At 53.4% G+C, this 25,339-nt stretch overlaps 1 protein-coding gene across 3 annotated transcripts in view; it reads right to left on the reverse strand.

Annotated features, from left to right (window-relative positions):
* LOC111145392 (C-terminal binding protein 2) overlaps positions 1–25,339 on the reverse strand; it is a 153,746-nt gene that overhangs the window by 24,309 nt on the left and 104,098 nt on the right. For 2 of the 3 annotated variants that reach the window (XM_022500265.1, XM_022500266.1), the window contains exon 4: positions 21,581–21,740. In XM_022500265.1, coding sequence (XP_022355973.1) covers positions 21,581–21,638 — 58 coding nt within the window. In that variant the 5' untranslated portion in view covers positions 21,639–21,740. Of the gene's footprint in view, positions 1–7,524; positions 9,152–21,580; positions 21,741–25,339 lie in introns of those variants that run through there. The other variant, XM_022500264.1, reaches the window with a different exon arrangement.

The raw sequence follows: 25,339 nt of genomic DNA on the forward strand, positions 1-25,339 counted from the left end.
AACTCCGCCCTGTGTTAGAGCCATTTCCCAGAGCCAGGCTTAATCCTCTTAGGACAAAAGAACATTTACACTCCATTTAAGACAGAAGAATTCCTTTCCTTGGCTCTCCCACGGTAGGAGGAAGGAGGGTTGGCTCTGCCACAGAGTAGTGGGTCTGGCCAGGAGCAAAGCCTGGGCCAGTGCACGGTGTGACAGGCTCCTCACTCAGGTCTCTGGGGACGAGTGGAGCCCGTCACCCCGATGTCACACTTGCGGAAATGAGCCTTGGAGCACCACGGGGCTCCTCTGGAATCACCCCCTCTACTGTTCTTGTGGACACAGACCTCGGCTTCTGGCCTGGGCAGGTTTCCATTCCCTGCTCAATACCACTGCTGAATCCCACGTGACCCTGACCGAAGCCCTGTGCTCGGTGGCTCCTCATGGCACAGTGGCCAGTCACACGTCTGAAATCAGACAGGCTGGTTTCAAGTCCCGGCCCTGCTGTGGGACCTGGGGAAGAGTATTAACTCCTCTAAGCCTCAGGACTGCCATCTAAATGGGGAATTACTCAGAGCCTTCTCAGGAGTTCACATGCTCCAGAACCACGACAATCACACTATTACTTATGGGACTGATTCAGACTCGGATTCTCTCGATGCTGGTAAAGCACCGCCCCATTCCCCCCCTACTCCTGACCCGCAGTCCTGTGGAAGCGACGTTTTCATATTGTCAGTGCTGGGAGGACAGGCTCCCCCCCTCGGCCCCACCAGCTGTCTAGGTGCCTGCATCTGAGACCCAGAAGTCAGAGTTCCCATCGGGAACCTTCATTTCTTCTCACAAACTCAGCCTCCCAGGATGCTTCCTCCCACAGCAACCAACCTTGTTTAAACAACAAGTTGTTCCACTCACACTTGGCAAACCCTTCCTGGGATCAATTCTCAACTGTGCTCAGGAGAACATGTCCCCAGAGCCGCCCACCTTCTCAGTGGGGACGGGCGTTTACAGGTTTGATTTTATGCTCTCCTAACAATTTGCCAAAAAAGTTGTTTTATTCATACACTGCGTACCGCTATTTGGCTAAATTTAACTGCAGTGTACCTTCCTGTTCCTTGAGCAGTGGAGGGAGCAAGAAAAAGTGAACAGACTTGTTTTTTTCCTTTACACGAAAAGCAACTAGAAAGTTCTTTGTGCAAGCCAGCACCCAAATGGGGAAAACACCCAACAGCGGCACGTTTGATTACATTTAGGCTAACAAGGGCTCATCGATTACAGACAACACGCATTATTTCTATTTCATAAATCTAAGAAACAAACAAAAAAACCCCAAACGCCTATGTACCAGTAAGGCTCCTATGAAACAGCTTTAGAATTCTTGCTTCAGGGGCGCCTGGGCAGCTCAGTGGGTTGAAGACTCTGCCTTCAGCTCAGGTCATGATCCCAGGGTCCTGGGATCGAGCCCCATATCGGACTCTCTGCTCAGCTGGGACCCTGCTTCCTCTTCTCTCTCTGCTTGCCTCTCCGTCTACTTGAGATCTCTGTCTGTCAAATAAATAAAATCTTAAAAAAAAAAAAAAATTCTTGCTTCATATCTTGGGGACAAGAAATTAGCTCCAAATGTCTGAAAGTCTTCTAATATATGCTGGTTTTCTTTTAGAAATGTCTATTTTCCTTGGATGATTCATTGCCAGGTGCAATATGTACAGTATGAGGCTCCAGCACTGCCCGAGCATGGGCCCCCTCCCCTAGCTCGGCTCCATTGAAAGCAAGAGCAAATGGGTCCTGAAACGACAGGACAGCCACATGCAGCAGAATGTGCTGGACCCCTACCTCACACCCATGTGCGAACTGGACTCAAAATGGTTCAAACACGTAAATGTTAGAGCGAACATGGTCAAACTCTTAAGAAAGTAAACATAGGCATACGTTTTTATGACCTTGGATTATGATACCAAAGTGCAAGGCAAGAGAAGGAAACGTACATAAACTGAGCTTCATCAAAATTAAATCAAAACCTGTCTTTCAAAGACAGTATCAAGAACATGAAAAGACAGCCCCGAAACGGAAGACAGTACTTGCAGAGCACTATCTTATACAAAAGCCAGTGAGGACTTCTTGTCTGCTCCTGGCTCCATGCGCCATGGAAGACCCAGGTTGAGCCCTGAGATCAATGAAGCCAAACGGAAGTTGGAGAACCACAGCGTAGGGTAAAGGGCATGGAGGGGATCGGAATGGCTAAGGATACACGGAAAGATGTTCAGTATCACTACTCATCAGGGAAATGCAATCAACACCTCCACGAGATACAACTCACACCTGTTAGAATGGCATCATCAAGACGACAAAGGACAACAGGTGCTGGGACGCCTGGGTGGCTCCGTGGGTTAAGCCTCTGCCTTCTCCCAGGTCATGATCTTGGGGTCCTGGGATCGAGCCCCGCATCGGGCTCTCTGCTCAGCAGGGAACCTGCTTCTCCGTCTCTCTCTGCCTGCCTCTCTGCCTACTTGTGATCTTTGTCTGTCAAATAAATAAATAAAATCTTAAACAAAAATGAGACAATAGGTGCTGGTGAGCGTCTGGTAAAAAGGGAATCAGAGGGGTGCTTGGGTGGCTCAGTTGTTAAATATCTGCCTTCAGGTCAGGTCATGATCCCGGGGTCCTGGGAGGGAGACCCGCATCGGGCTCCCTGCTCAGCAGGAAGCCTGCTTCTCCCTCTCCAACTCCCCCTGCTTGTGTTCCCTCTCTCGCTGTGTCTCTATCAAATAAAAAAATAAAATCTTAAAAAAAAAAAAAAAGGAAATCACAGTCACTGTTAATGGGAATGTCAGTGGGTCCAACCACCGTGGAAAACAGTACGGATGTTCTTCAAAAAAAAACTAAAAGAAGATCTATCATACAATCCAGCCATTCCACTTCTGGGTATATATGCAAAGGAAACGAACAAAGGATCTCAACAGATCTACATACCCTTGTGGTTTTCAAAGCCTTCCTCCCAACAGCCAAGATCCTGGAACAATCCCAACACCCATCAACAGATGAATGGCTAAAGAAGGGAAGACAAGTATTACTCAGCCACGAGGAAGGAAGATAGTCTCCCATTCACAACAACACGGGTGGGGCCGTGAACACATCACGCTATGGCCGGAGAGGTCAGACAGAGAAAGACATGTATGTACAATATCACTTGTATGTAGAATCTAAAAAGGGTGAATCTGTAAAAACTAGAGTGAACTGGATGATACCAAGGAATGATGGGGGAGGCATGCCCAAGAGGGACAGTGTTTCAGGATGCAAACTGGGGACACGTGTCATCCATAGAGACCCGATGCACAGTGTAATGAACATAGACGGTGTCATATGATAGTTACCTAACACAATGGATGCTGCCTCGTCCGCAATCGTGTTGCCATATACAAATCGATCAAAACAGCATGGTGTACACCTTAAACAATGTCACGTGTTAATATAACGCAGTTAAAGAACAAAGGTCAGATGAGAAAGTGCCACTGTAAAGGCTCAGTCAGCGTCCCCTTTTCTTGGGCAGATGATCCTACCAATACTCACCCACACTGCATTCAGCTCAGTCCCCTGTGCCCCAACTCTGGAAATCCTCCAGAAAAATTTGGCCCACGCTGTGGGTGGTTGGGACTGCCACCTCTTTTAAAGATTTTGGAGAGGCAGGCATCCCTGGGGGAAGAGATAGAGAAACACAAACTATTCTGTGGAAGCCAAAGCCAAGCCTGCCAGGTCCCTCCCCGAAGGCGGGGCCCCGTGGGTGCGGGCGAGGCCCCACTCTTTCTCCAACAGGAAGACAGAACGCCCATCTAGCGAGAGGGCACGACCTGTCCTGGGCAACTTCCAGCCTGCTCAGGCCACATGAAAGAGGATCTGGCGACAGGAGCTCAGGCAGACGTGGCCAGTCCACAGACCACCCCAGGCTCCCGGAAGGCCCCTGTGCGTGTCCCTTGTTTCAGAAGGCAGCGCCCCACATCCGATGACATACCCCAGGCGGCACAGCATCCCAAGACCAGGCTCGGTGTTACACACCTGTGAGCCTGGGGTCCACACACACGTGAAGAATCAATTAGCCAGAGCCAAGCTCCCAGGCGGCCTTACTCAAGTCTGTGCTCCATGTCCGGGGGCCTAGGCGTTGCCTACACGTCTCTTCAGTCAGACTGTGAGATCTTGCCAAAGTAAGGCTCTTTGGCAGAAGGGGCTAATATGATCACCCCGGTTCCCTGCAGTGCCAGCTCAGGGGCACGGTCCCCAGATCCCCATCCCACCCCTCCCAGGCTGGCTTTACCTATATATAGGTAGGGGATGGGTGTGATTGGCTGGCTCCGGTGCCTTTGGGGCCTCGTGGTGGCCTCCCTCCCACCTGACAGTTTGAGAGTCCTCACTCTCAAGCCCTGTGCCTTGCCCCTCCATCCTACCAGCACCGACCGTCACGTGCAGCGGGTCCCTCCCAGAAAACCAAGAACAGGGAAAGAATCCCCAAGTGCGCACGCAACCAACCCTCTATTCTGATTCTGAAACTAGAGTTTTCTCCCGCAGGGCCTTCCTACCCAGGCGGCCAAGGGCCCCCACCGCGTGTCGGCAGTGCATCAAACACCACCGCACACAGGTGACCAGCTCTGGCGACCCGGAACACGGTGATGACCACCCGTCTCCCATGGCCCTGGTGCCAACGGACCTTGGATGTGCCCCTGGGCAGCAGCCCCGGCACTAGATGGGGGTCACAACACTGAACAAATCCAACCGCACGCGGTCAAATGCCTGGAAGGAGACAAACTCCCAGACAGTGAGGGCCACACCGCATTGCTCGTTTGAATCTGTGAGCGCTGGCGGTGCTCTCGGAGAGCCCTCTGTGGGCGGTGTGCCCTGCTGTCTCTGGGGGAGACAGAAACCCGACTGCGGCCGCCGCGCCGCTGTTGGCAGGATGCGCCCCGCTGCACGGTCGCAGACAGGGCTGCATGACACCTCGTGATGCGGGGGAGGGATGATGCAGGGCGGCAGCCACAGCTGGGGGGTTCTGCAGCTTGGGCCACGGTCAACCCGGTCAGCACGTACATGACAGCAGACCCACCAGATGCCAAGGCTCGTCCGGGTCTGACGTGCACTAATCCCCCGTCACATGGGGCTGGCGGGCTGCACAAGTGGCCCTGGAGTGCCTGGTCCACGGACTAGCAAAGAGCCCATTACCCCACCCCCAAAGCCAACCACGGTGAAGCAGGTAGCTCACGGACTGAGAAAAGCAAGGAGGTGTTAGAACACCCAAAGCACGTCGAAGTCAAACCAGGCACTTAGAACCAAACACACAACCCACCGGGAACCTACAGACTGCCTACCCTAAGACAGAGAAGAGAGCCGCCTTCCCGAGCATTCCCGGTCTCTCCGGATCGGAGGGAAACGTTTTGGGTTAGGTGAGACCAAAATGAACATTTACTCGTGCTGGCTGCGCAGCCAATGGCCGCAGCGGCCAGAGCCGGATCTGAGGACGGCCACCCCCTGCTCAGCCCGGCAGCACAGGCTGTCTGGGGCTGCCCCATGGGAATGCTGGGTTCCCAGACTTTAGGGCTGGCGTGCTTCCCTTAAGTGTGCATGCTGCCCTCTCGGGGGCAAAGCGACCACTGGGGCTTGGCAGTAGGAACCAAGGATCCGAATCTGGCCGTGGACACTGCGTAGGCTGCCCCCCAACAATGCCAGTTCTGCAGGTTGAAACGCCGGGAGAAGCCCGTTTCCTGCCCCCGGGGCCCCGACACACCACGTTCAGGGGAGGGTCGTAAAGACACACTGAATGTAGCAGAAGGATCTAGGAGGAGAACGACCGCTCCGGGACAGATCATCTGACAGAGAAATTTATTTGCTGGCAGACTTCCGACTGCAGCCTTCCTTGCCATTGGCTGGCAGCCACACAAATCAAACAAAAAATCAATATCCTTTGGTCTGCAAAACAGTGTGTTAAGGATCCTACTCCAAACAACTTCAATAATATCCCCCGAACCCTCACCCAAATAACGGGGAATGTTTCTGTTAGAAGGCAGCGCAAGATAAACAGAAGAAAGAAGAAAATAAGGCAATTTTGCAGGTCCTCCTTCAGCAAAACCTTTCCAGGACTTCAATGGAGATAATCTTTCTGTGATTATGACCAAACCCTCCCGTTGCTTAGCAACACATAATTAAGGAATATGTTTTCAGATCCGCTTTGCAAGCCCGGCCATTATCAGATGAAATTACTGCAGCAACAAATGTCATCGCCATGCAAATTAGTTGGTTGCAAAGAAGGAATGTTTGCGAGGGAGAAGGTGCATACGTTCTCCGCGTGCCCATCTGAATTTCCCCTGCCGCATGTTGTTTAGAGGGAGAGGGGGAAGAAAAAAGTCAAAGACATTGTATGAACAAACTTAAAAGCCACATGAGCCATTTCAGCCTCCTGCTAGCCTCGAGGTCACCGTCCCCCGCCCCCGCCCCAAAAGTGACACGAGAGCCAACCCAGCCCTCAGGTTTTCAGGATCAGGCTCCCACAGCGGATGAGGGGGCATTTCCAAACAGGTACATGTTATTTTTCACACCAATCTCTCCACCTGAGAACTCTAGTTATTCAGAAAAAAATTTCATTTGAATGGGATTCAGTTTTCTGAAAAGGGGTGGCAAGAAGGAAGAAAACGGGGGGAAGAAAAACCTGACATAGAGCATGAATTATCAGTAAAGATTCTACAGTGAAAACACAAGGTGAAGTGTTGTTCAGAGAATGTCCACCGGGAATTTCACCCACAAAACCCAAGGAAACACATCTAATAAATTACACGTGTCTCCTGTCTTTGAAGAGAACCACCGAGGACAGCGCTTTCCGTCTTCAACTTGAAAATATATCGTTCCCTACAAGTAAACAGAATCCCCAACTGCGTTTTCCAAAACGAGACGACATCTGTCTTTGAAACAGGGTGCTCTAAGGGATGTCGTCATCTTGCTTTGTGTAACACACAGGCCAGGAAGGACACCCGGTTTGAACTCTCCCGTGCTTCCTACCTCGGATACTGCGCACAGAACGTTCACAGGCGCGTCTCCACGCCACGGTACACTCCTCATGGCAAGTGAGGGTCACCCAATTTGTGGGAGGCCCTGCACAGATACCCCCACCTTCCGCAGAGCCACCGAAGGTGAGCTGGAGAGACGGCCACGTCTCTGAGCCCACGGCTTCGTTCTGTTCTGAGTGACTTCTGGGTTTGTCCCAGAAACACACTTGTGTCGCATCAGCACAGAGAGTGTCACTAAGGACCTGGGGCCGAACCCGAGAATGGGAAGGCCACGCCGCTGTCCCTGTGGGTCAGCCTGGACCGTAAAGCCGTCTCACTCAAGAGTACCCGCTCCCCTCGGCTAGCTGGCCGCGTGGGAGCAGATGCGTGCACCTGGGTGTAGGGTCTGGTCTCCCCAGGTGTGGCGGGAGAGCAACAAGAACGGGAGGACCCACAGTCCCGTGCTCACACCTCCGCCCGCACCACCCCTCACCACTGTCCCCAGCGAGGAAGGGCAGGGAGGGTTCATTACTTGGTTCCGGAGCAAGCATGGTAGACACGATGATGGGGGCCCCCGTCCGCCGGGCCACCTTCTGGTAGGGCGGCTGAGGCGTGTGGAGGCTCTGGCTGGCTGGTGGCAGTGGGGACAGCTCCACGGGGACAACGGGCTTCCGCAGGAGCTGGGGGCTGCCATGGGGGCTGGGCAGGGGAGACGCGGCCACGCTGCGCTCCCGCTTCAGCAGCTCCATGGGCACTGTGTACGCTGTGGAGTACGCGGTTCTGGGGCCCGGGTGAAGGGGGGCAGTGGGGCCCGGGTGAGTTAAGGCCACCCCGGCCTGCGGGGGGTATGTGGGGCCCAGCCGGGCCGTCAGGGTGCAGGGGGTGGGAGAGCTGTACCCAGAGCTGGAGGGGAAGTGGGGGGCCTGAGTGCCCACTCCGGGGGCAGAGTAGGCAGCTGCCGCCTCCAGGAGGTGCTGGGACGGTGCGCTGGAGGGGCGGCGAGCCAGGTCCCCCGCCTGCAGGGACCCCACAGGCTGGGGCTGCAAGGCCGAGGTGCCCAGCGCAGACAGGTCACCGTGGAGCTCGCCGCGATGACTGAAGCTGCTGGAGCGCACCCGGGGGGAGGGCGCCCCCCGGGCCTGCCGGCGCAGCTGCATCTCGGTCCTGCAAGTGCCGGCCAGGCGGCTCAGCACGCGGGCTTGGCCCAGGTTGGGCGCGACGCACTTGATGTCTGTGTCCTCCATGGTGGCCAGGACAGCCGGTGAGTCGAAGCCCTGCTGCAGCAGAGCCACCAGCGTGGCCTCCGCCACCCCCTCCGCCCGCAGGAGCGCCAGGAACTCGGGTAGCGCGCTCCTCCTGCCCCCGAGGCCCTGGAAGGAGGATGGGTCGGCCTCGTAGTTCTCATCAGCCATCCTGGAGGGGACCCCGCCCCGGGCAGGCCGGTAGCCACGGTGCAGCGCTCCCGGGGCCACCCCTGTGCCGCCGTCAGGGGCGCTGGCTGCGGCAGGGTCCACGACCAGGCAGGTGGGGGCCGCCTGCCGGGCGGGGACAGAATCCACGGGCCTCTCACAGGGGTCATTGTAGAGCTGGCTGGCAGGGTGGGCGGGGACCTCCGGGGCGCACCTGCCATCGGCCAGCTCCCCCCCACACCGCGTGGGCGACGGGGCCCGGCTCTGCGTCCGCTGCCCCCGAGCCATCCCTTTGCCCACGGGGTCCCGGTACAGGTGGCCGGCCTCCTGCGGGGCAGGGTCCCATGGCATCCTGCTGCCCGTCCCGCCGTAACCAGGCAGCGGCCGGCCGAGTCCCAGGTCACGGGGGTGGCGAGCCTCCCTGGGTGCCCGAGCAGCTCCTGCCGCGTCGCCGTAGTGATCCCGCGGCAGCAGGCCACCTCGCCCGGACATCACCGCCTGTCTGCTGTCGTAAAAGGTGAAGTCGGTGACCGGGCTCTTCCCTCCAGCGACAGAGTTGAAGAAGGCCTCCCGGTAGACGTAGGGCTCAGCGGTGCCCTGTGGCTCGTACCAGGGTCCTGCAGCCGCGCTGTCCACCACGGAACTGCTCCTCGCCGGGGCCTCGGCCACCTCCCAGGGGCCCTCGTACCACCCAGCGGCATCCCAGCTCTGGGAGCGGCCGATGTGGACCTGGCGGCTGGGGACCGGCATCGGGAAGGAGGGTCGGAGGCCGAGGCAGGGCAGGACGCCGGTCTCTGTTAATCTTCGGTTACACGCATCCCAACAGGCCCACTGCCTTCTAGCCCTTCCCAGTCGGCCAGGAAAGACCAACTGGGGGTTTTCTATTTCCAAGTACGGTCTGAATTATTAATCCTCCGAAACATTAGTAGACAAAACACAACACTCACGGTAACTTCGCCTCACTCCCCAACGGCAGCTCCAGTCCCAGAAAGGAGGCTGCGCCAGGCTTGCCCGCCCCCCTCCCTTCTAGGGGGTGAGCTCACATGGGCCTCGGCTCTCCCAGCGTGGGGATTAGGAGCTAAATAAAACCCCTAAAGCTTTTGTTCCATGTGACATCTCGTTAGATGGAGGAACACGGCAGAGGGCTCCAGCCAGGCCAGCCAACATGCAACTGCTGATTACGTTCACACTGAAGCTCTGGCTTATCTCCGTGGTCCTCACCGGGGTACTTTAGGGATGAGCACTGCCTCCCCTCCTCCCATGCCTCCCCCGACCCCTGCCCACGATCACCTGAAAGTGACAGAAGGAAAACAGGAAAAGACCGCTTTAATGCTGATTCAATCTTAATCCACCCTGATGAAATGTTAATCCACTGCACAGGGCTAGGAACAAATTAAATGTGAACAGGCAGGCGGGATAAAAAAGGGGGGGTGCGCAGTCTCACACACAATTCTAGAACGAGGCGCCCTGAGAAATGGGCCAGGTCTGCTGCTGGACGCTCCGGGCGACGTCGAAATCTGGCTCCGAGGACTGTGGTTACGGGTCAAATGAGTTACATCACTCAGGTCCAAATGCAGGTTTTACTTTATTATCGGAAAACACAGATCCCTTCGTGCTGCCAGGGATAAACAAACCAAAAAACACCTCTGTGGGTCATCTAGAATTTATCATTTTAAGACTGCCACAGAGGTCAACGACTAAGCCCCGACATTACGAAGGAGAACCGGCAAGCAGCGGCAACGGAGGCGGGCCTGCCTTTACGTCTGTCCGCGGGGAAGCAGCGTGCCAGCAGGCTGGCCGGCTTAGATTCTGCAGGCGATTCTCCAGTATGCCTGCGGAATAAGATTTCTGCATCCCTCGCTGGGGACTCTGGGTGCAGGAACGCAATCAACAGCAGTCATTTAACCGAGATAAAGGACCTCCCCACCAGGAGCATTACAACATTTCGTAATAATAAACACCAAAGGGTCCGAGAAGCAGCACCGTGGACAAAGTCACAGGGTCTGCTCCTCCGACCGAGGGGAGCCCCGAGGCACGAACTCACACCAGAATCAAAGCTCGCGACCGCGGGGTCCAGTGAGAACATCTGAAACCAAGATCATGAGCCTCCCTGCAGCCGTGACACCCACGAGTGGTGTCTTCACCCACATCTCTCAGCATCAGATTCAATGAGAATCTTAAACTTCAAAATCCAGTTGTTAAAAGAAAAAATTGTTTTTTGAATGAGTACTGAAATTTTACTGTGGGAGAGGAAAGTAGGTCCAAGTTCGTTTCCAGGAACTGCAGGTACACGGTACTGCAAGACAGTTTCAGGGGTGCAGTGTCCCCCCATCTCCCTGCGTCCCGAAGCACACATAAACTCAATTCTGGGACAAGCTCTGTGTCCACCCACTGACTGTCGGCGAACTGGTGGGGAAGCAGCCCAGGACCCCAGGCTTTTACCTGAACACTGCCGCCCCTTCTGACCCCAAAGTACCAACAAAGCCTCGAGTTATCTGGAAAAATTCCCTGGCAGGTGGAGAGGAGACCTAAATCCTCCTCCAATCCCCTCCACCTCCTGAGATGCATGGGAAGGAAAAAAAAAAAATTAACAAGCCGCAGTGCCAACACTGGGTTTCTGTGTATAAAAGGCAGCTGCTGGCACCAATTTCCGTTATTCCGCTGTTGGCACAGTCGGCACCACAGGCTGAAAGGCCTGGCTGGGCAGGGGCCTGAGGAAACAGGCCCAGGCCACACCAAGATGGCATTTACGCGTCTCACCAGCAGCCGGAGGACGAGTTCCCTTAGAAGATACACCAAAAGGACAGGCGCACCTTACAGAGCCCCAAACCAAATGGAAACAGCGCTATCTGGCTACGGCAGATCATCTCCCAGCGCGGCTGGGCCAGCCCACCTCGTGCATGTTGTCCCCTCCCCTGGGCGCAGCTTGGGGCATCCTTCCCTATGGAAAGGAGACGGCCAGGGAGGAGGGGGCACCTCACCGGGGACCCTTGTCAGAAGGAGGGACAGGCTGGTGTGGACGCAAGCCTGTAGTTGGGCGAGACACACCTTAGCTAAAGACACTAAAAACCAGATATACTCGAGACGCCTCTGCCCACCTCTACCTCCTCACCTCTTCCCCTTCCAGTCCTGGGGTTTTGGGCCAAAAGGGGCCTGTTAGGCCTCTCAGGGAGGACCACACCCCATTGTCACCTTTTCCTCCCCCACTGGCTGGGCAGATGGACAACCGTAGTCCTTATCCTGCAGAGGTGACCAGAAATGAGGCATCTTTGGTATCCTGTCTTTCTTACAGTTTCCTTATCAGAGGATGTCCACACCTGCCAATGTCTGTACCAGGCGGGTGCCGTTCTAGGTGCTCTGCCCATGAGCGACTCTATACAGGCCCACAGGGTGTGGGACACAGGTCCAACTCCAACTCCAACCAAAGCTAATGCTCTGCATTCCAGAATCCCCTGCGCTGAGCCTGGGTAGCTCTGCCCTGCTGCTGGAAAAGGAAACCTCTTTAACACAGTAATCCTATTACTTGCTTAAGAGTTTCCCAAACTCCCAAGTATTGACGAGGTCACCTATAAAATTAACTGCTTGAGTATCAGAAAGTACTCCTGAACTTGGACTCTGCTGGCCCTCAAAGTGGGGCACATGGGGCTGCTGCTGGAGCTGGGGACCCCTGCCGAGGGCTGATGATAGACGCTGTCCGAAGCCTCGGGTTAAGCCCATCCACCCATTTCCTTTTCTCCCCATCTTGTAATAAACATAAAACGAGATGCGATCGGGAGGGAGACAAACCATAAGAGACTCTTAATCTCACGAAACAAACTGAGGGTTGCCGGGGGGAGGGGGGTAGGGAGAGGGTGGCTGGGTGATGGACATTAGGGAGGGTATGGGCTATGGTGAGTGCTGTGAACTGTGTAAACCTGGTGATTCACAGACCTGTACCCCTGAGGCTAATTAATACATTATATGTTAAAAAAAAAAATAAAGGAAAAATTTTTAAAAATTTAAAAATAAACTAAAAAAGGAAAAGAAAAAAAAAAGCCGTAACATCGTGTGGCTCTAGGGCTCCGGGGTCCCATCCGTGATGCAGGCGCATCCCTTCAGAGGCAGGTGACGGACCCCGAGAACTGCCTGGGCGGGATCCCAGCAGCGGGGGTGGCTCAGGAGACCCACCTGGCTGACGCACATCACGTTCACGGTTCAAGTTCTCCAACGGAAGCAGGACTGTCTAGAACGAGGACCCAGCAGCTCCTAAGAAACCACGAACGAGTTTTTGAGAAGGAGCGGAAGGGGTCATGCCTAAGGTGGGGCAGCCGGCGCGGGGAGAAGCTGCAAGGTGGGCGCCACCCCCCACACCAGAATGAGGCGGCCCGGGTGTCCCTTCCGTCACCCAACACATCGTGCTCGGAAGCCGCCCAAACTCACGCAGCCCCAGCTCCACAAGCTGCCCAATATGATGACAGACGTTTCCTGCGTGAGGTAAAAACACCTGGAACTGGACTCACACTTTCCTAAATACTCCGGCAGCTCTGTTTTTCAAAGCACACTGCCGTCTTTTGGAGAGAGCCGCTTTTCTGAAAATCTCGTGTTGACTAAATAAAGCAAGATGGGACCAATTTCTGAAAGAGCAATGAGCCTCAGAGACTTAACTCTTTAATCCTGCAAAGAGTTTCACTACAGAAAACGGCATCGGGTAAAAAAGCCATCTTCTGGAAACTGCCAGAGACACAGCCACATTCTCTCGCCAATAAAACGAACCCAAGCGAAAGCTGTGGGAACAGAGTAACCCGATGGCAAGCCCGGGGCTCCAGGCGGCACCCTCCCTGAGCCCATGCTTCCCGTCCCCGTGCGGGAGGCAGACCAGAAAACACTGAGAGAGGATCTAGAAGGTTCCAGAAAAAGAGGGAAGAAAACCAAGGAGGGGACAACCAGCCAGCCAGGCCGCCCTTCCACGGAGCAGTGCTTGGGCAAACCACCAACAAGCATTTCACGTTCTAACCACTACGGTGACCTAGGAAACTACTCGAAAAGCACGAGAGACAGAACGCCTCACACTGGCTCATAAGCGAGTTCCGTAAACATCAAGGACTGGCTGGAGGCGGGCAGTCTGAAGTCTGGACTCATATGAAGGGCGCTGGGTCTGCCTGCCTGTCCCTTGACAGCTGTGCCGTTTCCGGCCTGCCTGCTGCTTCCTTCTCGGGAGGCGGCCAGGCCCAGCTCTGGAGCGCTTCTGGCTGGCCCTCTAGCTCTTGGTCTTCTTCTGGCCCTCAAGGCCGCAAGACCATGGAGACTCTGCCAGCGAAGGTGGACATGAGAGGCCCTGAGATGCTCCCCTGTGCCAGCTGGATCCCTGGACGGAGCCCCAGCAGCGCCCACACATCTGCCTTCCACAGGCGACATCTCCTGGGGGACACCGCAGAGGTTAGTGGGTTACACACTGTTTTCCGGCAGAACCAGCGCCAAAAATAGGCCTAGGACATCCTGCTTCCTACTTTTCAATGTGTACAGGCCGTGTTGGTTGTTTGTTTCTGTCGAGTGTTTTAGAATTTATGTTTGAAAACAGCTTCCTGCCTTTAAAGTTTTCTGTCCTTCTGTTCCCCCAGTGCCCCGATCAAAATAACTCACTTGGCTCATCACAATCAGAGGGGGTGGGGGACCCAAGCGCACTGGTCAAACAGCAGACAGGACATTGTAGCGGTGTTTTAAGACAGCCTCCATCTACATTTTCACAAATTTTCTCATTTTCGCCAGGAGAAAATCAGAACGTCCAGACGCCATTTCAACGGAAGGAAGGACAGCAGTGACTACCCGGGAAGCAGAACGCGTGCTCCCCACCTCTTAGCAGAAAGACAGAAGCTTTAGGGGTGCCTGGGTGGCTCAGTGGGTTAAAGCCTCTGCTCAGGTCGTGATCCCAGGGTCCTGGGATCAAGCCCCGCATTGGGTTCTCTGCTCAGCGGGGAGCCTGCTTCCCCATCTCTCTGTGCCTGCTGCTCTGCCTACTTGAGATCTCGGTCTGTCAAATAAATAAATGAGATCTTAAAAAGAAAAAAAAAGAAAAAAGAAAAAAAAAAAGAAAAGAAAAAAAAAAAAAAAAAGAAAGACGGAAGCTTTAGACCATAAGGGCACCCCAGACCCGACATGGAGCCCTGTAACCAAACCAACCGCTCCGAGAGCAGCATCCTCAAAACAGTCCCAGCAGGGACTTAAGTCCCATGACTTAAGACGTAGCCACTTTGAAAAGTGAAAACAAAGGCTTGCACATTGCTCCTGACTTGATTTCCTAACTAGATTATAAATACAATGACAGCAGTATTACGAAAATTAGCTTTGTTTGCCACTCGTGATGGGGCAGAAAGTCCACTCCTCTTTTAGGGCATGTTTTCGGGGTGAGCGTGGGGGGCGGGGAGGTGTGTGCTGGAACCGCAGGCTGGGATGCGGGTCTGGGCATAAAGCCACAGGACAAAACTCTACCAGGAGGAGCTCACAACTCCCTGCGCAAGGTCTGCTTCGGCAGGTGCTCAATGAAAACCGCTTCCTTCCTTCCTTCTTCTCTACAAAAAACCCTCCAATAACAGCAAAAATCCCACAAAATCAGAATCTCGGGTAATCCCCAACCCACCCCAACACTGACACCCCTCACTCCATCACACTGTGTGTTTTATGTCCCTTCCCCTGCATTGGGTTCAGAATATTCCCGAATTCCTTCCTCTCACCTTTGAGATGCCCTCATCATTTCCATTCACCAGGGTCCAGCTCAAATAACCTACCTCCAGGAACCTTCTTTAATTCACTCTTTGTCACTTTGTCCCTAAGTCCAAAGAAATCGATACCTATTAAGAGGAGAACACCACCGAAATAATCCAGGGAATACATCAATTGCTAGAGACAGCCCATGGTCTTCTCACTTAAGGTGATAGAGCCCTATCCTTCCTGACATGTCCTTTTCTCCGACACATGTTTGTCCCTTCGACACAGTGAACAGACCAGTGTGACTGCATAGGGCACAGGACGCGATGGGGACAGTGAGTCCTTAAGGCCCTCAAGGCACATACCGGGTGATGGGGAAAACGACAGGTGTACATGGTCAGCAGGGGGACCCTACCCATGACTGCCTTGGCCTCTGAACCCATGCCCATGCTGAAGCACAGACGCTCACCTGCGAGGGTCCTGGGAGGGCCCTGCAAGCGTCCGTGCACAGCAGGCACTGAGCTGAGAGAGCCCACAAGCCCCTGGGGCCCCGTCCACCAGTGCTGCCTGGCAACAGCCCACACTGCCACAGCCTGCCGCGCACGGCATCAGCCCATGGGCCTCGGTGGCTGTCAGGAGATGGGCTGCCAAGACCTGCAGGAGGTGAAAAGATTGACTCCCCACCCTGCTTTGAGAATCTGCTTCACCCACTCCAGGGTGCATGGGAAGGACCCTCTTGGTACACACACCTTTCCAACCAGGACATGGAAACGAGACCAGTCCCTCCCAACGAGTGAGTCACATGGCAAGGGGTATAGGGAGGAATGGAGATCCCTGTGACCAGGTGCACATGGCTACCCCGAACCCGCCCCCCTCCTCCCGAGACCTCACAGCCCAGCTGGCGGTGCTGAGCCCAATTCTTACCTGGACTCAGCTGGGCGCCTGAGGGCTCCCTGGGGACAGAGACATGCCAAGGACCCTGAGCTCGGTTAGAGCAAGAGCTCCATTAACGTCAGGATGTTCATAAAAACCACAGTTTTGGTAGCCTGAGTATACACTAGTCAGAAGCAGGGGCCTCATTTCAGTGTATCCCTTGTAAGTTCTGAAAAAGGAGTCACAGTGCAAAGAGCTGGCCGCCAAGCGTATCCTGGGGCTCTGGTTTCATTGTCCCCCCAAATACCTGTCATTAGGTTGAGCTATGTTGGGACCTACCCAAGCCCAGGGATATCCTCCATATTTGCATGGGGGGCACAGTGTGCAGGTCTCCGACGGCTCTGCTGCCCTTGGACCTACTCTGACGAAGGAGACTAAGCCTGGTTCCTGTGAGGTGCTGACTGAGCCCGAAAGGAGATGGCCTTTCCTCCAAAGGGCCATGACCAGATGAAATGCTCCCAAAGCAAAGCAGTCTGGGAGACCAGCTGCTGGCTCTCGGGCACTCGGGAGGTTTGAGCCCAAACCTGGACCGAGACAGGGTGCAGCCAGCCTGAGGGAGGGCAAGATCCACTGTGCTGGGGAGAGAGCAGAAGGAGCAGCCATTGGCTAAACACACCAGACCCCCACACCCCAGGTGGAAGCGGGTGGCCCTGACACGCTGCCCGTGGAAACTCGGGGAATGAAAACAAATCCTCCGGCCGCAGCCAGAGCCCATTCGGTGAAATCGACAAGAGCAGAGAGAAGCTGAAGGCTGCATTTTACCGAGGAGCAGGGAGAGAAGAAAACCCTGAACCTTGAACCTGACTCATGTGCAGAACGTGAGGGCCTGCCCGAAGGTGGGCAATTCTAGGAACCCCATCCCTAGCTGACAGACCACCGGCACCCCAGGGGAGGAGCCAGGACCAGATAAGGGAAAAAAGGTGGATTTCTATTCCTTGCAAGTAACTTCCACTAAGCTTCCACTTGACCACACCCCCTTCCTTTACCAGTCCTTTACATAGGGCTCACTGTGGCAATATATTCATTTATGCTTGGAGTAAAGTCATGTCTAGTTGACTATTGTATATTTACATAGCTAATGTAATTATCGCTAATCACATAATTACTGGAAATGTGCATAATTGCCTAAGTCAAACATATAATTATAATGTATAGCAACATTATGAATCCCCCTTTTAAAATCCACATTTTGGGGCTATTTAAGGATATTTATTAGAAACGATTGTGGACTACCTAGAGATGGCCAGCATCAACACAGTTTCTGTACAAAGTGCTGTTAAGTGCTTTCAAGACCAAAACAGGTAAAACAAAATTGCGTATGAATAAAAGACAAAGCGATTCTGGCCTGGGACTGTTGACTCCTCTCAGGTATACCTGGGGAAATACTGGCCAGTCCTGCTCTATGGGCTCCGGTGGCTGTGAGCTGTGCCATGAAAGGCCCTGATGAGGGAAGATCCCCCAGTCGCCCCAATGCCTCCATGGACCACATCAGCCATCTGGCAAACGTGGAGGCTCGGAGACATCTTTCCTTCTAGAACACTCTTGGGACCATGAATAAACTTTCTTGGGGGAACGTTGCACTGAGATGGACTCTCATGGCGACAGGCTCATCCCATTGAGAAGAGCGGAATGCCACTAGAGGAAGATCTTTTAACCTCATCCCTGCAACATTTTCTGACTCCTTTTGTCCTCCTTGGTGACAAAATTGACGCAGAAAGATTCCCAGATTTTATAACTACTCATGTGTTCAACAGATATTGTTGGGTTCTCTTTTCCCCACGTCCATTTAAGCAGCCCATCTTCTCACCTCTTTTTATCTCTGTGCTCATGAGAACACCCTAGAGGCAAGACATGTTGGATAGGATTGTTTGTTTAAAAGGAGGTTCACATCATTCATTTTTCTCCTGCAGAGGAAGGGGAGAGTCCTCTCCTGAGTTACGTTATAAAGCGGATGCTCATCACAGCTCAACTGATACAATCACCAAGACCATTTTCCACGCGTGTAAGACCGTTCAACGAAATAAAGTAAAATGAAGTATCTACTTTTTCCAAATCACATTCTCCATAGCCACAGGAAAGGATGGTGTTTAATAATGTTCTACCATAACCCACAATGAGATGTTCTGACAAAAAGTCATCAGCAAAGCCATTCTGGTATACTACCCTTCTACAAACCCAGAAAATGCTTTCCAAAAATGCTTTTTGGGGAACTTGTGTGGTACTGAGTGACACGAAGCCCTCTTAGCTGACCAACAGGTATCTGGGGCAAATCATACCAGCTCCGCCATGATGCAGCAACAGAGCAAAACTCTGATGGAGTAATTCGCAAATGCAATGTATCAATTCTGCCACAAACTTAACAGCGTGGGAAACCAAGAGCTAAATTATACACCCAAAAGTGGAGATGGCAGCCTGGCCCTGACCAGTGCCTGTTATCACACCCTGTTCCACCGTGCTTACACAACAGCACTCTAGGACTGTTTGATATCAGGCATCAGAAAGAGCAGAGAACAAATGATAAATATCAGAAGAGAGTGGTCGCTTTAAAAAGAAAAAATTAAAATCTGGTTTTTAAGTCAGCTCGAAAGACCATTATTCCAGCTGATTTGGATGGAGTCCCAAAGACTGGCTGGTGAGAAGCAAAGCTTTACTCTGCACTGTGCTCAGATCATGACAGAAACATCCTGGGGTTGGGGATGGGGTGGGGTGGGATTGGGGGGCTGACAGGTGCAGCCCAAGTCAGATCCTGCCCTCTACCCCAACTTCCCTTGACTTTGACTCGGAGCCACACAGGGGAGAGTGGCTAGGAGTGGCCACAGGGGAGTGGGGTTCAGGAGGAGACCTTGAGATTTCCAGGAGGAAGAGGCTGGGCCTTGGAAGGCAGGTAAGAATCCTGGAAGCAGCATCTGTGCAGGGATGATGCCCAGATTTCTCCAGACTGGCTCAGCTAGAGCAGAAGTGTTCATGGCGGGTGGGGGGTGGGTGGGAGGCCGTGAGGGGAGGGACCCAGGACCTGTCTGGTGTGGGATCCCACAGCCGGGGTATGTACTGGGGTCTTAAGGTAGCCGGGAGGACAGAATTCTGGAGATTTGTTTCCAGAGACCAAAAGCCGAGATGAAAAGTTCCTAGGAGCCCAGAGCGGCTACAACAAAGCAAGGCAGCTTTCATGCTTTTAATCATAAAAATAAAAAACAATGAGCTAAAGGAAGTCCTGGGGGGCGGGGGGAAGGGAGCACTGGCAGAGGGAAGGAGACAATAGCTTGCGGGGCTAGATGGACTTTCTAGAAGAATACTGAAAAGCAGTTAGTTCAGGTTTATAGAACAGATCCTGGGGACAGTCCGAAGCCAGGGGTGCAGACACATGAGGCCTTCAGGAGGGAGAAAGGACCGAACCCACAGCACTGATGTGAGGGAAAGGCCAGATAAGGAACAGCACACTGCCTGGCCTCCTGCGCACACACACCGGCTGCTCTGTGCCTCAATGGCCACAGCTAGGAAAGGAGCGCCGCCTGTCCCGGCCCCCCAAAAAGATGCTGAGTCGATGTCTCCATGCGAGCGTCACCAACAAAGCATCTTCCAACAGCTGTTACACGGAACGGGACAGCAAGCCGATGTCTGGGATCAGGGATTACAAGGAACACCGGAGTAACTCCCAAGTCTGTCTTGATGGCGCCTACCGAGAAATTTTAAAAAATCGTGGCTGCAACCAGCTCAGGATTGCCGTTCACGGATGAAGCAGATACTGACATTTTGATTATAAAAAGTGGGTGGGAGGTTGGGGGCCCATGCTTGGGAGGGTGGGGTCTGAAAGAGCTGTCAGTGGTCTTGCCCTTGCTGACAGCCCTAATGATAGAGGAGGAAAGGCCACCGGCTCTCCAATCCCATTCTCATCCCCGATGGGGTACATCTAGATAAATCCTAGGATCCTGGGGAAGAGGGGTCAGAATCAGCACCACAGGCATTTTGCCATGAGCCTTGGAGAGTTGATTCACTAAGTTTTCCAAACAGGGGCCCCAGTCACCTAAAATGAAGCACCTTTCCACTGGAGGTCAAAGGTAAATTTAAATTTCAGAAATCCCCACACGATCAGGTGAACCCAGAAGGTGGGATATGACCAACTGGCTGGTCTGAGCTCTTCAAGGAGTGTCCATGCTTCTGAAACTCAAAAAGTCCAAGAAAAAAGGTTCAGACGAAGGGGACCAAGGAGACATGACAACTAACCGGGTCCCTTGCTGAGTTTCTGCACAAACCAAGCAGCTGGAAATACATGCGCGGGGACAGTGAGAACAGGCGATCTGTATTACAGAATGCTGCAGCAAGGTTCAGTCCCCAGGGTAGGGGGTTTATGGCGCTGTGTTTACATCAGGAGAGGTCTTAAAAGGAGACACGTGCCATAGGTCTTCCTTCAGAGGGAACGGCTGCGTCTACAACTTCCTTTTCAATGGTTCTGGAAAGCCTGCCCATCCATCCATACACACACACACACACACACACACACACACACACACTCTCGCTGTCTGTACATCTACAGGAAAGTAAGTGACAGCAAATGTTCTCCACTGGTGAATGTTGTTGAAGGGAGTCTCCATGTCCATTCTAGTCCATCAATCTTTCTGTAGGTTTCAAAGTTCTGTTCTGTTTATCAAAACCTTTCAATCCCAAACCCCCGACATGGCAGGGGAACCCAGGGCTGTAGGGGGCCAGTGACCACAGACCTCTTGCCAGACACACAGTCACACGGTACAACACGTCTTTGATGCCTCCACCTCGTGAAGCTGGGCAAAGAGTTCCATGTGGGCAGCTGGGGGGCCGAGCAGACTGTGAGCGCATGAGGAGTGGGGTGGGGGAGCTCCCCTCGATGGCCCCCATCACAGACCCGCTGCCAAGTCACCGATCACCAGGCCGAGCTGACCCATGTGGGCAGCATGGCCGTGGCCGCCTGGAGCGCTCAACCCTATGCCTGGGGCCGCGCGCTCTGGCTTTCTTACTGCTCCCTAATTAGGAGGGGATGGTGTTTAATCAACATCTCAGAGGTTCGTCTCCAGGTTTCCATTAGATTTTAATTATGTTTATTTTTCCTTTCATGAATAAAACACTTCCAGACATTTTCAAAGATACTAGGGATGTGAACACATAATGAGGGGCAACACTGGGCTCTTCAGGAATATCTTGGAATTCATCACTGTAAATATCTTAATCGGAAACAGATAAAAGTCCGGAAAGCTCAGAAAGTGAAAAGAGATGGCCCTCTTACACGGTGTCCTCCATCTGCAGGGTGACCTGAGGGTGTGCGCAAGAAACAGTGCGAGGGCCACTCCCTCCCCAGCTATCCTCCTACGCCCACCCCTCCCCCGGGAGCCGGGCACCCCTGCGCACAGGTCAGGTCTGCTGACCACGGAGCCCAGGACCCAGGCGCGGGGTGCTCGGGCCGGGGCTTTCTGGCTGCAATGGATTTCGGTCCGAACCGCAAACCAGGTCCCCACGGGTCATCGGTGGGCGGGGCGAGGGTTCCAGGGCGGGGCTACGCACCTCAGGTTACAAACCGCCAATCACGCTGGCTCTTACCTTCACAAATTCTGTCCAATCGCTGTCGCTTGACTTTGTGCTTATCCACAAGGGCCATTCTTTATCGAACTTTGCAACTCTCTGATTCAAAAGGCAAAGCGGTCCTCTAAGAACTTAGGGGAACGCGCAGGAGTCTGCGGGCATTACACCACTATGAACCCTGAAACAAGGAGAAAAGAATCCTTACTCTCTGGACACCCTGGGGGCAAGGACAACAGGTCATTCAGGACTCTACTGCCACTTCCTACATGGGCACCTGCCAGCAGCTCTCACTCTCCTCCAACACGGGAGAAGGAGGCTGTTCGTCTGCGGTCCCGGGCTCCCACCCTCCGTCTGGGACAGGAAGGGAGCAGATGCCCAAGACAATTGTCACTTGTTTCTGCAAGCAGTAGACAGCATCTAGAACTCTTGCTTTTCGCTTCAGGACTGTGACAACCTGAATTGTTCGTCATTTGTTCTCCAACGCCAGATACCAGCTCAGGGGCCCGCCAGGCCTGCCCTGTGCTGAGCACCGAGAGGCGGAGGCAGACGCCAGACCACCCCGGACCATCAGGGGAGCAGGTCCCAGGCCTACTGGCACGGAGATACAGACACCCAGCTGGGGCAGTTTACAAAACTCCCCCCAGCCCAGTCCCCGGAGAGCCACTGCTCAACGCGGGGGCCCCTGACCCCACTGTAAGAGAATGGGGCAGGAAGCCACATACCACCTAACCACTTAAGCCAAGTGTGTCCATTGCCACCTTCCTGGGCCTCCCTGGCATCTCAAGGGAGCCACAGATGGTATCGCGACAGCAGGGTCCAGGCTGCTGGCCTCGACACCGGGGAGCGGCGGCTGGGCCCACGCCTGTCCCAGCGCACCTGCAGGCAGAAACGCGGCTGAGGAGGGGTGGCTCCTGTTTGGGTCGAGGGCTGCGGGACTCTCTAGAGGGAAAGCCACAGGCCACCTGAGGAATGCGGAGCTGGGCTGTTGCCCAGCTCGTCTGTGGAGGGAGGGGGTTGGAAGGCTCTGACCCTCACTTCCTGCTCACGGAACATACCAACTGAGGCCACAAGTCACCGTCTGTACCCACAATGTCCGAGCTTTTTGACTCATGGCTGTGGTCTTATTTTAACAACATGTACATGCACAGAGAAAGTTGTCCTTAGTCAACCAGCAATGAGGGGGGGGGGACAGGAGACGAAAGTGAGGTTCCAGGGCTAATAATGGTGATCACATACGGTCATCAATTATGCAAAACGCTGGGACTTACTTTATCAAAGGTCAGAATATGGGTCTGACTAGGAGAAGGCAGACTTCCTGGTAGTTAATGGCTAATTTCCCAGCAACGAGACACACCCCAAAGATTTATGGCAATAATTACACAATTTTTTTTTTAAGAGCTAGGGAAAAAGCACAATTTCTAATCACATAAATAATTAATGCAACATACGACACCCTCTCCAAACCTGGGCAGTTCCCCAAACCCGCACTGGCCACACCAGACTAGGGAGGAACTGACGGCGTCCGAAAGCAAACCGGTCAACACCTGGGAGGTCCCTGGTGCAGATGTGATGGACACATTCTAGAAAATTCTGGTTTTGCTTTTGCTGAACTTTAGGAAAGGCAACAACACAAAGGAGCCAAGGGAGTGCCTAACTCGAGCAAACTGAGGCCAAGAGTCCCAGACAGAGGGGCATGGCAAGGCCTCTCCCCGAATGTGAGCACTGGTGTTCCTGAGACACCCATGGGGCGGCCCCGGGCCCTGGTGATTTCCATCTGCTTGGGTCCAGAGTTTTGATGGTCAAGCGGCAGTGTGGCCCCTCTCTGCCACGTCGGTGTAAAGTCAGAGCCTCGTGTTAGCCGGGGGGTGAGAGAATTAATTAGTTAATATTTGTGAAGTGCCTTAGAGATGAAAAATGACAGCATTATCATCCCAGGCAAGCTGGCTTTCACACCCTCCTCCTCCAATTCCCCAAGTGAGGCCTAATCATTCTTTTTGCTTTCCTTTGAATTTTAATTTGTATAATTAGATGGCGTCCTGAAAAATTGATAAGTAGAATCTCGATTATGCAATCAAAGGAAAGATCATGCATCGGCTTACACAAATAGTCTGCATCCTATTATTTAAAAAAAAAAATGAAAAATGGCCATGGACTCCCATACCTGGGTATTTTTTGGGGCTGGGTGTGTGTGGGGGGGTGGCTCTATGCTGTCCCTCTGTGGGGCCCCCTCTGGCTGTGGCACCCACCCACGCAGACAGTGAATTCAGACTCACAAGGCCACCAGGCAGTGACCACCGATTTGTGGAGCCTCGTCCCTTTTCCCTCAGTATCTCTTCTGAAGCAAGAAGGTATGAAATGTGACATTTTCCTCCTTGGGTCTCCCGGGGAGCAAGCTATTTATGAGGACTTAATTAGCATAACCCTCTTCCCGATGACAGGGACAGGCCCTCCTCAGAGTGAAACCACGAGCTACGGTCTCTCGCTGGTGTCCACGCGGGGACGGCTAGCACCCCGCGGCCTCCACGCTGGCCCCGGGCTCCCGGACAGCTCCTGCTGTGAAAGCACCCTTTGCCTTCACTCACTGATCAGGCCCTTTTCTGGCCCCGAACTGATCACTGCTATCATCAGTTGACCCTACGATCTGTGTTTAACAACAAATCGAGTACACATGGAAGAGGAAAAGGGGTGGGAGAGGTGTCCCACTGTCCCTCTTGGGTTCAAACCGTACAACTCTGAACCATGATCGTGGTGTTGTTGCAAGGGGGTTGTAAATTCTACAACCCACTTGCATGATGACCAAGGGGAAGCAGGCTCCATGTTTGTAAAAAAAAAAAATAAGGATGTTTTTACATTCCTTGCCCCTGGGAGCCAACAGCAGACACCGCTCCCTCCAGCTGAGGCTGGGAGGGTGACCTCAGTGGAACTCAAAAAGGGTCAGTCAGAAGGAAAGTCAGGTCTTTTCAGAAGGAGGATCCTCAATGCCAAATCTTACAAAAAACCAGCATTGTCTTCTCCTCCAAAACGGAGATCCTAAAACTGCAGAGCAAACCACCACAGAAGTCCCTATCTGACCTTCTATTAGCGTGAGATGAGAGGCGTGATCCCGGGCTGAAAGGTTTGGGGTCAGGGAATCTGGCTCATTGCAGAAGGAGAAAGATGCCTGCGTGAGAAAGATATTCAGATTCCTGTCTCCACCAGAAAGCAGCCGCAAAGGTGGGGTATTTGTTCTACGTGGGTTTCCAAGAGAAACTTGAGATGAAGCAGGGCGGCAAACAGGAAGGACGCTTCATCTTACCGCTCGCTTGCATGAGCAAACACAAAACAAACACCCCAAAGCGAGTACAGGTACAGGAGAAATGGGTTGTTCCCCTCATCCAACGAGGTCTAAAATCTGGGGGACTGATTTCACTAAATATGACCATGAAAAGCCCACCTGCCTGGACCAAAACTCCACAAGGCACAGAAACCCCAAGTCCTTGCTCATTTACGTTCATAAAATCCCAAGTTTTAAAAATGCCCTCAGTTTCTTGACTCTAATTCCTCATCTTCGTAAACACTAGGCAGATGGTAAGAAGTCACACCAAGTAACGGATGTCTTTCCAAAGGAAAAGTCTTCTGAAACCATGGCGATCACCTTCCATTCTTTTTAAGGAAATCTACGTAAACACCACGTTCCTCAGGAGAGACCAAGTTGTGCAACGCGCGGACAAACTAAGAGAGTCACAATTAAGCAGGTGCCGCTAAATTCCGAGTAAACCCTCTGGGTCCTCAACCTAT

Source organism: Enhydra lutris, unplaced genomic scaffold (assembly GCF_002288905.1).
Source record: "Enhydra lutris kenyoni isolate GAN:26980312 unplaced genomic scaffold, ASM228890v2 scaffoldscaffold12, whole genome shotgun sequence".
Classification (NCBI taxonomy): domain Eukaryota; kingdom Metazoa; phylum Chordata; class Mammalia; order Carnivora; family Mustelidae; genus Enhydra; species Enhydra lutris.